At 44.1% G+C, this 13,864-nt stretch overlaps 1 protein-coding gene across 1 annotated transcript; it reads right to left on the bottom strand.

The window, feature by feature from the left end:
* Positions 1–3,417: 3,417 nt before the first annotated feature.
* tmem256 (transmembrane protein 256) lies at positions 3,418–7,830 on the bottom strand. The gene is made up of 4 exons (XM_029667246.2): positions 7,516–7,830; positions 7,079–7,116; positions 4,210–4,290; positions 3,418–3,929 (listed from the first exon to the last, which is right to left on the bottom strand). The coding sequence occupies exons 1-4, from the start codon at positions 7,595–7,597 to the stop codon at positions 3,786–3,788; spliced, it is 345 nt and encodes a 114-aa protein (XP_029523106.2). The 5' UTR covers positions 7,598–7,830; the 3' UTR covers positions 3,418–3,785.
* Positions 7,831–13,864: the final 6,034 nt, after the last annotated feature.

Genomic DNA, 13,864 nt, shown 5'->3' with positions numbered 1-13,864 from the left:
CACAGGTGGACTCCAATCAAGTTGTAGAAACATCTCAAGGATGATCAATGGAAACAGGATGCACCTGCGCTCAATTTCGAGTCTCACAGCAAAGGGTCTGAATGCTTATGTAAATAAGGAATTTCTGTTTTTTATATTTAATAATTGTGCAAAATTTTCTAAAAACCTGTTTTCACTTTGTCATTATGGGGTTTTGTGTGTAGATTGATGATTTTATTTAATCCATTTTTATTTTGCTCCTTTGCACCCCATTATTTTTATTTCTACTTTGCACATTCTTCCACTGTAAATCTACCATTCCAGTGTTTTACTTGCTATATTGTATTTACTTTGCCCCCATTACCTTTTTTTTTCCCTTTACCTCCCTTATCTCACCTCATTTGCTCACATCGTATATAGACTTGTTTCTACTGTATTATTGACTGTATGTTTTGTTTTACTCTGTGTTGTTGTATGTGTCGAACTGCTTTGCTTTGTCTTGGCCAATTCGCAGTTGTAAATGAGAACTTGTTCTCAACTTGCCTACCTGGTTAAATAAAGGTGAAATAAAATAAATAAATACATTTTTAGAACAAGGCTGTAACAAAATGTGGAAAGGGGGAAGGGGTCTGAATACTTTCCAGAATCCTCTGTTGATTGGAACGAACATAGCCCCAGCTAAAGCGATGGAGAGCAAGAGAGAGAAAGACTTGTATGTACTTTTATGATGTCAAAGCAAGCTATGACACATTGACGCTGCTGTGTATGTATTAATGTATTGCATGCTTTTGAGGTCAATGATGTTGGGACTTGTCGGAACACCAAGTCTATTTTGCGTGAAGTGTATGTAACCCCCAGGTTACTTTTAGCTCATTCTTGCACAGAATAATTGAGTTACATTGTTGCATCCCCGACCACCATTAGGACGGTGTTGGATTTGCTTCTGGTTCAACTGGCATAAGAAGTTCTTTTGCCTTTTCTGTCGTCAGTGCTATCTGGGATCCTTGGGAAGTTCCTAGCCTAAACCTAAACCTGAACCCTTAACCATTTTACATTTCAACTTCAATGGGGTAGGGAGGTCCGAAGGATCCAATGATAGCACAGACCTTTTTCTCTCCTCCCGCTCGGAGACTCGACCGTTGGAGATGCTGCGAGAGCCTGAGCTCTGGGTCAGGTGTTTTCAAACTTTTATTGCCCAGGGACCCCTGTCCAGGCAAGCCGGCGACCATATATTAGCAAAACGTCTAAGTCATGTCTTGTCTTATCAGGTGAATGATAATGGCAAGAATGAAGTAATCAACATTTTAAAATGAATAGATTTGGTAGACATTGTTTTGACCTCCCCTTACTTCATTGGAAGAGGAAGTGTAAACTCTAACATAGTATATTAGCTAGCTGGAAGGTAGCTAAAGTCATCTTGGCAGTGTAAAGAAAATGTTGCTGTTGTAAAGCACATTTTCTGCAATTCTACAAATTCTTTCATTGAGCTGAAAGACAATTTTGCAGTTTTAAAGCAAATTTACTGCAATTTTATTCATTTTGCCATGGCTAGCTCTGTGATCCTCTGCTCAAACATTATACCAAAATCAATGGGCATGTGTTCTGAATACCCAGTTCTGGGAATTTTATATTAGAGATGGGCAGTTCTGCTTTTTTTACTGACTGATCTTTTCAACTCGTTCAGTAAAATGAACAAATCTTTCGACCAGTGTGATTCAGATTTGATTAGATTTGATTCAGTAATGCCCAAGGAACGCAGGACCCCCCTAACAGCGAACAATGAACTGAATTCTCTGCGTGCCTGGCAGACATCTCAGCTTAGATGTCGGCCCACTTCAAGCTCGACCTCGACAAAACGGAGCTGCTCTTTCTTCCGGGGAATGCCTGCCCGTTCCAAGACATCGCCATCACGGTTGACAACTCCATGGTGGCCCCTTCCCAAAGTGCAAAGAACCTTGTCGTGACCTTGGACAAGACCCTGTCATTCTCTGCAAACATCAAAGCAGTGACTCGCTCCTGCAGGTTGATGCTCTACAACATCTTTTGAGTGTGACCCTGCCTCACACAGGAAGCAGCACAGTTCCTAATCCAGGCACTTCTCATCTCCCGTCTGGACAACTCGCTGTCGGCTGGGCTCCCCGCTTTTCCATCAAACCCCTGCAACTTACCCACAATGCAGCACGCCTGGTGTTCAACCTTCCCACGTTCTCCCACGTCCACCCGGCTCCTCCGCACACTGCACTGGATTCCAGTCAAAGATCGCATTCACTACAATACCATGATATTTGCCTACAGAGCAGCAAGAGGAACTGCTACTCCCTACCTTCAGGCTATGCTCAAACCCTACACCCCAACACAAGTACCTAGTTCTGCCACCTCTGGTCTATTGGCCCTCCCACCCCTACGGGAGGGAAGCTCCCGCTCAGCCCAGTCAAAGCTCTTCTCTATCCTGGCACCCTAATGGGGGAACCAGATTCCTCCTGATGCTAAGACAGCAGAGTCCCTGCCCATCTTCCAAAAACATATGAAACCCTACCTCTTCAAAGAGGATCTAAAATAATCCCACAGCACCCCACCCCAAAAAACAAACACTCGCTCAACTTTCCCCCCCCCTACTAGCACTGACTTTGCTGATAGCTACTTCACTGAAGAAAAATGTATTACTTAAGTAAAATGTGATCTCAGGTTTTTTTTTAAATACATTTGCAAAAAAATCTATTCATTATGGCGTATTGTGTGTAGATTGAACGATTTAATACATTTTAGAATATAGCGTAACAAAATGCAAAAGGTAAAGGGGTCTGAATACTTTCCCGAATGTACTGTACACTGTATTCAACTGACCGGATGTATATGCCTCTAGAGGTTACTTAAGTATGTATGTTTCACAGTGGTGTATGTACGACCTGATGAAGATCAAACTTCGGATCGAAACGTTGTGTTCATTGTGCGTCTGATTAAATCAGCATGGGAGCAAACCAGAGTTGTGTACATTCCCCTTCTCTTTGATACATTCTTCTGTCCTGCACCTGACATGGTGAATGTGCATATTTTTCCATTTTTTTCTATAGGCCCACACATACATTTTCACATGCTGGCTGCTTACAGACCACATAGTTTATTATTGCCACACACCTCTTACTAGGCCCAACTTGATAGGAACTCAGGTCCCTCAGAAAAGAGGACTGCAATTTGTTACCAAATGATAAATAGACATATCAATGTAGCACCACACCTTGTCAAAATCAAAGAAATCAAACAAAGGAAGACATTAACAATGTACAGACTGACTACAGACCAAGACTATGTAAGCACTGTGGGTCCGGTGAACTAGAGAATGAGCAGCAATTCCTACCCCACTGTGAGTGAGTGAGTGAGTGAGTGAGTGAGTGATTTCAGAAAGCTTCAGAAGGGAGGGATGAAAAAGTGGCCATCAACTCTTTTCAACATGTTTATTTGTGATAAAGGATAAATGTACATTCGTATTTTGGATCGACACGAATTCAAGCACACAAACACACACACACAAATTTAAGTCACAGGGTACGTGGCAGCCTGTGATGACGGAAGATTAAAAACTGTTCCCTCACAACCTTATCTTCCCTTTAACACACACAGAAAAAGAGGAGGGTTTAGATAAGTGACATTTTACCAACGCCCCTTCCCTCCATCCAGCCCTCCATCCACCTATCATGACATTTCCACTTCTCTGGCCTCTGAACTTAACAGTCAGTGTGTGTCCCATAGCAAGGTCATCCTGCACCAGTAGGGGTCAAAGGTTCAAGGGCCCGAGGTTAATGGTCAGGTCAGATAGCTATCGCCAGCCAGCCAGCGATCAGGAACATGCCCCCATAAGGAGCCAATTTCCTCAGCACAGGGTCCTCCGTCAGGGCCTGGTGGTACAGGGACCCACAGAACGCCCCTGTGCCCAATACCAGGAGGGTGCCCGCCTGCAGAGAGAAGACAGGGGAAAAGAGTGTGTGCTTCTCTGCTTATTGTCAAGACCAATATGTACAGTTTTTGGCACAAAAAGCATTAAAATTGTGTCATACAGCATCTGAAAAGACAGACATGTACTTGGTTCACAAATCGCGAATACAAAACAAAACAGAGAATACATGCAGACGGAGGATTAGAATAAACCATAGAGATGTATTTTCTATTACAACAATATAGTGTTCCATTTAATTATATTATTATAATGATGGGAGGGAAGCATACAGTACATACCACAGCAGGTTTCCTACAGCGAGAGGCACCCAGCAGAGCTATGCTGTGGTAGAAGTGGTACTTGTTGGCCGTCTCATAAAGCTGGGGAGGATAGTTTAACCAGGCAAGTCAGTTAAGAACAAATACTTACTTACAATGACAGCTTACCAAAAGGCAGAAAGGCCTCCTGCGGGGACGGGGCCTGGGATTAAAGTAAAAAATGAAATAAAAATATAGGGCAAAAGACACATCACGACCAGAGAGACACCACAACACTACATAAAGAGATACCTAAGACAACATCATAGCATGGCAGCAACACATGCCAACACAGCATGGTAGCATCACCACATGGCAGCAGCACAAAACATGGTCCAAACATGATTGGGAAAAGACAACAGCACAAAGGGCAAGAAAGCAGAGATAACAATACATCAAGCGAATCAGGATAGAGAGAAATATGTTACATTAGAGATCAGCATTGTTAGTGAAGATAGCACCCTGAAGAAGAAGGCCTAACTGATTGTGTTTTTTTGTGCATATCTTTGTGTTGTTTGGAAATAATTGTTTTACTTATTTTGTAAATAATGTTTCTGCTACCGTATCTTGTGACCGAAAATATTTTCTGGACATCAGAACTGCGATTACTCACCACAAACTGGCAGAATCGTTTTTTTTCCTTTAACGAGACTAACGAGCCCGACGTGAATGACATATTGCTTTCTTGGGGCCCAGATCCCCGTCATATGTGTGAAGAGAAAGGGGAGAAAAAGGGGCCGGAGGGCGGGCTGCCTTCTGAGAATTCGTAGGCGATTGAATAAACTCCCACTGCCTTCCATTCTGCCTGCAAACGTGCAATCTTTGTCAAATAAAATCGATGACCTACGTGGAAGATTAAAACAACCAACGGGACATTCAAAACTGCTTCACGGAGTCGTGGCTGAACGACGACATTATCAACATACAGCTGGCTGGTTATACGCTGTATAGGCAGGACAGAACAGCGGCGTCTGGTAAGACAAGGGGCGGTGGACTACGTATTTTTGTAAATAGCAGCTGGTGCACGATATCTAAGGAAGTCTCAAGGTTTTGCTCGCTGAGGTAGAGTATCTCATGATAATCTGTAAACCACACAAACTACCTTTTTTTTAAACCTTTATTTAACTAGGTAAGTCAGTTAAGAACAAATTCTTATTTACAATGACGGCCTACCCCGTCAAAACCATTACGTATACTGCGAGCATGCGCTGACCAACTGGTAAGTGTCTTCACTGACATTTTCAACCTCTCCTGTCCGAGTCTGTAATACCAATGGGTTTTAAGCAGACCACCATAGTCCCTGTGCCCAAGAACACTAAGGTAACCTGCCTAAATGATTACCGACCTGAAACACTCATGTCTGAAGTCATGAAGTGCTTTGAAAGGCTGGTCATGGCTCACATCAACACCATTATCCCAGAAACCCTAGACCCACTCCAAAACCACCCTAACAGATCCACAGATGATGCAATCTCTATTGCACTCCACACTGCCCTTTCCCACCTGGACAAAAGGAACATCTAAGTGAGAATGCTGTTCATTGACTACAGCTCAGCGTTCAACACCATAGTGCCCTCAAAGCTCATCAAGCTTTGGACCCTGGGACTAAACACCTCCCTCTGCAACTGGATCCTGGACTTCCTGACAGGCAGCCCCACAGGTGGTAAGGGTAGGTAACAACACATCCGCTGATCCTCAAGACAGAGGTCCCTCAGGGGTGCGTGCTCAGTCCCCTCCTATACTCCCTATTTACTCATGGCTGCATGGCCAGGCACGACTCCAACACTATCATTAAGTTTGCAGATGACACAACATTGGTTGGCCTGATCACCGACAACGACAAGACAGCCTATCAGGAGGATGTCATAGGCCTGGCTGTGTTGTGCCAAGACAACAACCTCTCCCTCAACATGATCAAGACAACGGAGATGATTGTGGACTACAGGAAAAAGAGGACCGAGCATGCTCCCATTCTCATCGAAGGAGCTGTAGTGGAGCAGGTTGAGAGCTTCAAGTTCCTTGGTGTCCACATCACCAACAAACTAACATGGTCCAAGCACACCAAGACAGTTGTGAAGAGGGCACGACAAAACCTATTCCCCCTCAGGAGACTGAAAAGATTTGGCATGGGTCCTCAGATCCTCAAAAGGTTCAACTGCTGCACCATTGAGAGCATTCTGACTGGTTGCATCACTGCCTGGTATGGCAACTACTCGGCCACTGATCGCAAGGCACTGCAGAGGGTAGTGTGTACGGCCAGGTACATCACTGGGGCCAAGCTTCCTGCCATCCAGGACCTCTATACCAGGCGGTGTCAGAGGAAGGCCATAAAAATTGTCAAAGACTCCAGCCACCCTAGTCATAGACTGTTCTCTCTGCTACTGCACGGCAAGCGGTACCGGAGCGCCAAGTCTAGGTCCAAGAGGCATCTAAACAGCTTCTACCCCCAAAACCATAAGACTGCTGAACAACTAAATTAATCAAATGGCCATCCGGACTGCTGCTGCTCTTTAATTACTTGTTACTCTTTATCTCTTATTCTTTTTCATATTTTTTTAAAAACTGCATTGTTGGTTAGGGGCTCGTAAAGTAAGCATTTCACCTGTCATATATGGCTCATGTGACTAATAAAGTTGTATTTGATTTGATTTTGAAGTTGACAAGGAGGAAGGAGGTGGTATAACAGTCCCATATATTAATTAAACGGTATCAAAACAGTGTATTAGTGTATTGGTAGTGGGCGCAATTTATAATATAAATAATGCACTTATTAACAAATTAAATACCAGCCCACTCTCCAACTTTGGGCCAATACTCTAGTCATACCATACGAAAAGTATAAAACACTTACCACTCTCGAGTAGTCTTCTGGATCTTTGTTTTTGAAACCTGAATAAAACAAATAGGAGGTAGTGTAAAGGGTCATGGCAGCTGAACAGTAAGGGTAGGGCCACATAAAATACAGTGTGTTGTATCCTATGTGTGTGTCACTTGATCAAAGTGTTTAGCCTACAGCCTACATATCCTTCAGAGCGCAGTTTTTATTAGGCTCGGTTTCATTTACAGTAGTAAACTACAGCCGGAAAGCACAGATACATTGTTATTATGCATTTCTGCACCATGCTGTCTGGACAGGACTATCCCATCCCCATGGCCAAATGAGTGACATGAAGCAGCGATAGCCTATCCTGCAGCGTTTACAAAACAGCAGACTGCTTTTAACGTTAACAACACAATCATGCAATCTGTTTGTCATGCAGCGCGCAATGATAAAATGTGGATTCTTACCATGCGCTCCGTATGCCCCCGCTGCGACAGCAAGCGCCCCCGACACTCCTGCTAACCTCTGCACAACCAAAGAAGTGGCCATTGCTGTGTATCACAAGCCGACGAATGACGTGAAAGATGAAGGAAACTGCGTGCGGTAGGGACTCGTTAGTGAGAGCACATCCTCCTGCAGAGTTGTTTCCTGAGCCAAAATGGCGCCCGCTGTGTTACAGTTTCAGTGTCTGGGATAGATTTCATAACTCTGAAGTGCAACCAAATGTTAAAGGTTTTCCCTTTCATCTGTGTAGTGCAGTGGCAACCCGTCATTCAGGACAGAGCCCCACCTGTTTTGATCCCACCATGTTTTTGTTGGCTGTTTTGAATGTTATTTTGGCATTAATACATATCCGTTGTCAAACAATGTACAAAAATAAAATCATGGAGTTAATAAAGTCATATTTTTTGCTTTCTTGAGTAAGGCAGCTCCAACATGCAGGTTTTTCAGCCTAACTCAGTGTTTTCTGTGGTGGTGGTGGGGCAGCCAGCGGAAAATATGTAGCGTAGAGCTTCCTAATGATCTCTAGTTGCGCTGTGATTGGCTTAGTATTGTGTCACTTATGGGGACACAACGTCACCAAAGAATCTACGGGGAGAGATGGGGAATTGTAGCCTCCTCGATGGGGAATTGTAGCCTGCATGCTTGTCCCAACCAAGCACCCAAGCTAACTGACTAAAGTTAGCTTGCTTGCAAGCTAGTTATTTCCAGACACAAATAAGAGAATACTCTGTTCATTTTGCTAGCCGTAGCAGAGCTGGTTAGGCTATTTACATGTTAACTAGAGCGTTCTTGACTAACAATTACTTTTTTTGTCTACTTTTACTGACACCAGTCATATTTAAAGGGTGTTGCACGTTCATAAATTCATCAGTTGTTCTGAATTTGCAAACGCCAGAGATACGCTGACTGGAAAAGTTGTTCAAGTTCTAGCCAGCTAACCAACCACCTGCATCTCTAGCTGTGTATAGCCACTGAAAAACAATATGAGGGGGAAAAGTCAGTCACTCACCCACTCCTCCAATGGCATGACATGACATCCTCCTAGCAGCTAGCTAGCTATCTAGCTAATGTTAGTCTCCATGTTTTTAGCTTGCTACAAACATAGATATTCTAGCCTATTAGCCACGTTATGACTGACTTGTGATCATTGCCCTTGATAGTTTGATTGTATTGACATTCCCAGCCTTAGTTACATTAGTCCGTTTTTGTCCAGAATATTGTGTCATTGAAACTGAAACAGTGCATCCCGAATAGAGGCAGCAAACAATGTACCAGGCCAGCTGTGATTTACAACCTGATAGCAATATATTTTGGACTACCAGGAAATGTATTGGTTAATTCTATTATCTTCATTCTGCCAACATGCCTTTGTATACATTCATGGAAAGCACTTCAGTAAAAATACTTTAAAGTACTACTTAAGTAGTTTTCTGGGGTATCTGTACTTTATTTGACTATTTATATTTTTGCCAACTTTTTCTTTTACTTCACTACATTCCTAAAGAAAATAATTTACTTTTTACTCCGTACATATTGACTGAAACCCAAAAGTAATTGTTACATTTTGACAGGAAAATGATCCACTTGTCAAGAGAACATTACAGGTCATCCATACTGCCTCTGATCTGACGGACTCACTAAACACAAATGCTTTGTTTGTAAATTATGTCTGAGTGTTGGAGTGTGCTCCTTGCTATCCATCCATAATAAAAAAATATTTAAAAATTATGCTGTCTGGTTTGCTTAATATAAGGAAATTGAAATTATTTATACTTTTACTTTTAATACTTAAGTATATTTTAGCAATTCCATTTACTTTGATACTTAAGTATATTTAATAGCAAAAACGTTTAGACTTTTAATCAAGTCGTATTTTACTGGGTGACTCACTTTTATTTGAGTTGTTTTCTATTAAGGCATCTTTACTTTTACTCAAGTAGGAAAATTGAGTACTTTTTCTACCACTGATTGAACGTTGAGTCAAATATAATTTGTTATATAAAGTAGATTTTGTAGCATAAACTGGGAATTTGATATTTTTGACTGATATTACGATTGTCTGTTTGTTTCATATCTGCAAAGTAGTTAAAACGCTGTAAGTTCCACTTTAAACTTTAGGTCACCGTTTACTTTGTGTGCTAAATATGAAAAAAAAATTGCAATGAGAAGTAATAGTCGTGTAAAAAATTGAATGTTTTCCTATGTTTTTTAAAATTATTTTTCCTATAGATCTTTCAGATTTTTACTCTCAAAATCACAACTTTTTTTCAATCTGATTGGGTGGGCCGTCAGGGCCAGGCTTCACAGTCGGTGGGCCTGTGTCCACCCAGGCCTTGGGTGGACACATGTCTACGCCCCTGATGCAAACAGCCACATGATGACAATGGCACATCACAAATACCCTACTAACCAACACTTCAGACTTTTTCAATACGTGGTTTGAATACCCATTGTTGCCTTAGTTAGCATTTCCTGGTAGATATCATTCATTGAAACGTCTTTCCTACCCTAGCTGCTCCATGCCAAAATCGGTTGAGAGCTGCACACTCTTGCTGCCCACAGATTCTTTTTTTTGTTGATTGAACCTTTATTTAACTAAGCAAGTCGGTTAAGAACAAATTCTTATTTACAATGACAGCCTACTGCTTTGCGATTGTGTAGGCCACTTTGTGCAGGATTTCTCTATTGTACTACATCATTGATAAGTCGTATACCTCCACTACACTACTTTGATATGCATCAGTAGGGATCAGTGGCAAATTTAGCATGTAAATATTGGTGGGGCAACCCCCCCCCACCCACCCAAATGTTAGATGCATGGCAATAAAGCCACTACACAACACAACACAATTCATTAATTGCACTGTAATGGTGACAAACGGTGCCCACAAACTGTTAGGGCCTACATAACAGCCTTCTTTTCAGCACCATGGAGTGAATCCTTACCACCGCTACACCTGGGTATCAGCGGAGCCTTATCTGGCAGCGAAACAATTCATTCAGCCTCATTTACTGCCTTAAAATAAACATAGCTGGTATGGCTGACCTCCTTAAACAAATGTGGTTTCCACTGACAATTGAGATGTACAAACTATGGCACAAGGGGACCACATGCGGACAAGAGGCCAATGTACAGCAACAGTTTCCAGTTGTTTTGAATGCGGCAGATGTCATGCTGGATTGACAGCGGTCTAAGGCACTGAATCTCTGTGCTAGAGGCGTCACCTCGGACACCCTGGTTCGAATCCAGGCTGTATCACAACCGCCAATTTTGGGAGTCCCATGGGGCGGTGCACAATTGGCCCAGCGTCGTCCGGGTTTGGGTTACATTAAATGTAAAAAAAATATATATTAAGATACTTAAACCCAGACTTGGACCACACACCCACTCCACTGAATAGTGATTGCTTTGCAATGCTTGCAGTTAGCCATAGATTCCTTCCAAACCAGTCATTGTTGAATTTGCGATTTCCAGCTTGTTGTGTAATGTTTATGTCCGATGAACAACAATATGTTTTATCCATAATTACGTCATAAATTCTCTTCTTTATGACAAGGATTGAAAAGCTTTTGCCAGTAGATTATCGATGTGATTCATGATGATGACTGCTAGCATGCTAGCTAAGATTGTGAAAGTATGATGGTGACATGATCAGTCCAATCAAAGCTACAGTAGATATAAAGTGATTTAACGTAATTTTATCTGTGGCCAATGACCTTGAGCCTTCTTGGATGGGCACTTCTAATGTAACTCTATGGCAGCACCCAGGGGGCTTGAATTTTTGAGCTCTCCCTGTTGATTTTTCGGTGACGTAGTGTCCCCATGAGTGACAGAACACTGAGCCAATCACGGCGCAACTACAGAACATTAGCAAGCCCTACATTCTGTATTTTCCACTGGCTGACCCACCACCACAGAAAGCACTGAGCTTGGCTGAAACACCTGCATTTTGGAATTGCCTTACTCAAGAAAGAAAAAAAGAGACTGTTTGTGTGTGGCTTTTTGTTTTGTTTGTTTACATTGTTTGCAAACTGATATGTGACATATATTAATGCCAAAATATACATATATATATATATATTTTTTTTTAGCTAAACAGGTGGGGCTCAAAACAGGTGGGGCTTTGCCACTGTGCAAACATGTCTATAATAGATAAAGCTGTTAAGATATTCATGTTTCAAGAAAGGAGTGTATATATTTACCTGGCAAATCGGTTTCATGCACTGACTGAATGGAAGTTGATAATTATTCATTTTTTACTCCACTGGTCTTTGCTGGTCTCGGGAAGAAATTAGGAGTCCTCACTAGGTGTCACGTTCTGACCTTTATTTCCTTTGTTTTGTCGTTATTTAGTATGGTCAGGGCGTGAGTTGGGGTGGGCAGTCTATGTTTGTTTTTCTATTATTTGGGGATTTCTATGTTTCGGCCTAGTATGGTTCTCAATCAGAGGCAGGTGTCGTTAGTTGTCTCTGATTGAGAATCATACTTAGGTAGCCTGGGTTTCACTGTTGGTTTGTGGGTGTTTGTTTCCGTGTCTGTGTTTTTCACCACACGGTACTGTTTCGACTTTGTCATTTCACGTATTCGTTTATAGTTTTTGTATTTCATAGTGTTCAGTGCTCTTGTTATTAAAAACGATATGGACACTTACCACGCTGCGTTTTGGTCCGATCCCTGCTACACCTCTTCAGATGAAGAGGAGGAAATAAGCCGTTACAGAAACACCCACCAACCAAGGACCAAGCAGCGTGGTAACAGGCAGCAGAGGCAGCAGCAGGAGAATCAGTGATACCTGGAGAGATGGACTTGGGAGGAGATTCTGGACGGCAAAGGACCCAGGACTCAGCCAGGGGAATATTGCCGTCCCAAAGCAGAGCTGGAGGCAGCGAAAGCAGAGAGGCGCCATTATGAGGAGCTAGCACGGCAGAGCGGCTGGAAGCCCGAGAGGCAGCCCCAAAAATGTCTTGGGGTGGGGCACACGGGGAGTGTGGCGAAGCCAGTTAGGAGACCTGTGCCAACTCCCCGTGCTTAACGTGGAGAGAGAAGGCGTCGTACTGGTCAGGCACGGTGTTATGCGGTGCAGCGCACGGTGTCCCCAGTACCCGTGCTTAGCCCGGTGCGGTACATCTCAGCTCCTCGTATCGGCCGGGCTAGGTTGGGCATCGAGCCAGGTGCCATGACTGGTCTCCAGTGCGTCTCCTCGGGCCGGGGTACATGGCACCAGCCCTACGCATGCTGTCCCCGGTTCGCCAGCACAGCCCAGTGCGGGCTATTCCACCTCGCCTCACTGGCCTGGCTACGGGGAGCATTCAGCCAGGTAGGGTTGGGCAGGCTCGGTGCTCAAGAGCTCCAGTGCGCCTGCACGGTCCGGTCTATCCAGTGCCACCTCCACGCACCAGCCCTCCGGTGGCAGCCCCCCGCACCAGGCTTTCTCTCCGTATTCTGCCTACAGGTGCTTCCTCCTTTCCAGTGCTGCCAGAGTCTCCCGTCTGTCCAGAGCTGCTAGAGTCTCCCGTCTGTCCAGAGCTGCTAGAGTCTCCCGTCTGGCCAGAGCTTCTAGAGTCTCCCGTCTGGCCAGAGCTGCTAGAGTCTCCCGTCTGTCCAGAGCTGCTAGAGTCTCCCGTCTGTCCAGAGCTGCTAGAGTCTCCCGTCTGTCCAGAGCTGCTAGAGTCTCCCGTCTGTCCAGAGCTGCTAGAGTCTCCCGTCTGTCCAGAGCTGCTAGAGCCGCCAGTCTGTCATGAGCCTTCAGTCAGCCAGGAGCTGCCAGAGCCGTCAGTCAGCCAGGAGCTGCCAGAGCCGTCAGTCAGCCAGGAGCTGCCAGCCAGCCGCTGCCGGAATCTCCCGTCCATTCGGGACCCATTTCTAGGGTCCCCAGTCCGAGGTGTCGGCGAGGGTCGCCGTGGTTAGGAGGCCACGGAGGCGGACAATGAGGCGGAGAAAGACTGTGTTGAAGTGGGGTCCACGTCCCTCGCCAGAGCCACCACCGCGGACAGAAGCCCACACAGACCCTCCCCTATAGGTTCAGGTTTTGCGGCCGGAGTCCGCACCTTTGGGGGGGATACTGTCATGTTCTGACCTTTATTTTCTTTGTTTTGTCGTTATTTAGCATGGTCAGGGCGTGAGTTGGGGGTGGGCAGTCTATGTTTGTTTTTCTATGATTTTGGGATTTCTATGTTTCGGCCTAGTATGGTTCTCAATCAGAGGCAGGTGTCATTAGTTGTCTCTGATTGAGAATCATACTTAGGTAGCCTGGGTTTCACTGTTGGTTTGTGGGTGTTTGTTTCCGTGTCTGTGTTTTTCACCACACGGTA

This window comes from Oncorhynchus nerka, linkage group LG8 (genome assembly GCF_034236695.1).
Source record: "Oncorhynchus nerka isolate Pitt River linkage group LG8, Oner_Uvic_2.0, whole genome shotgun sequence".
Taxonomy (NCBI): Eukaryota; Metazoa; Chordata; class Actinopteri; order Salmoniformes; family Salmonidae; genus Oncorhynchus; species Oncorhynchus nerka.
The sequence above is the reverse complement of the archived record's forward strand: the minus strand, read 5'-3'. Positions and strand labels throughout refer to the sequence as shown.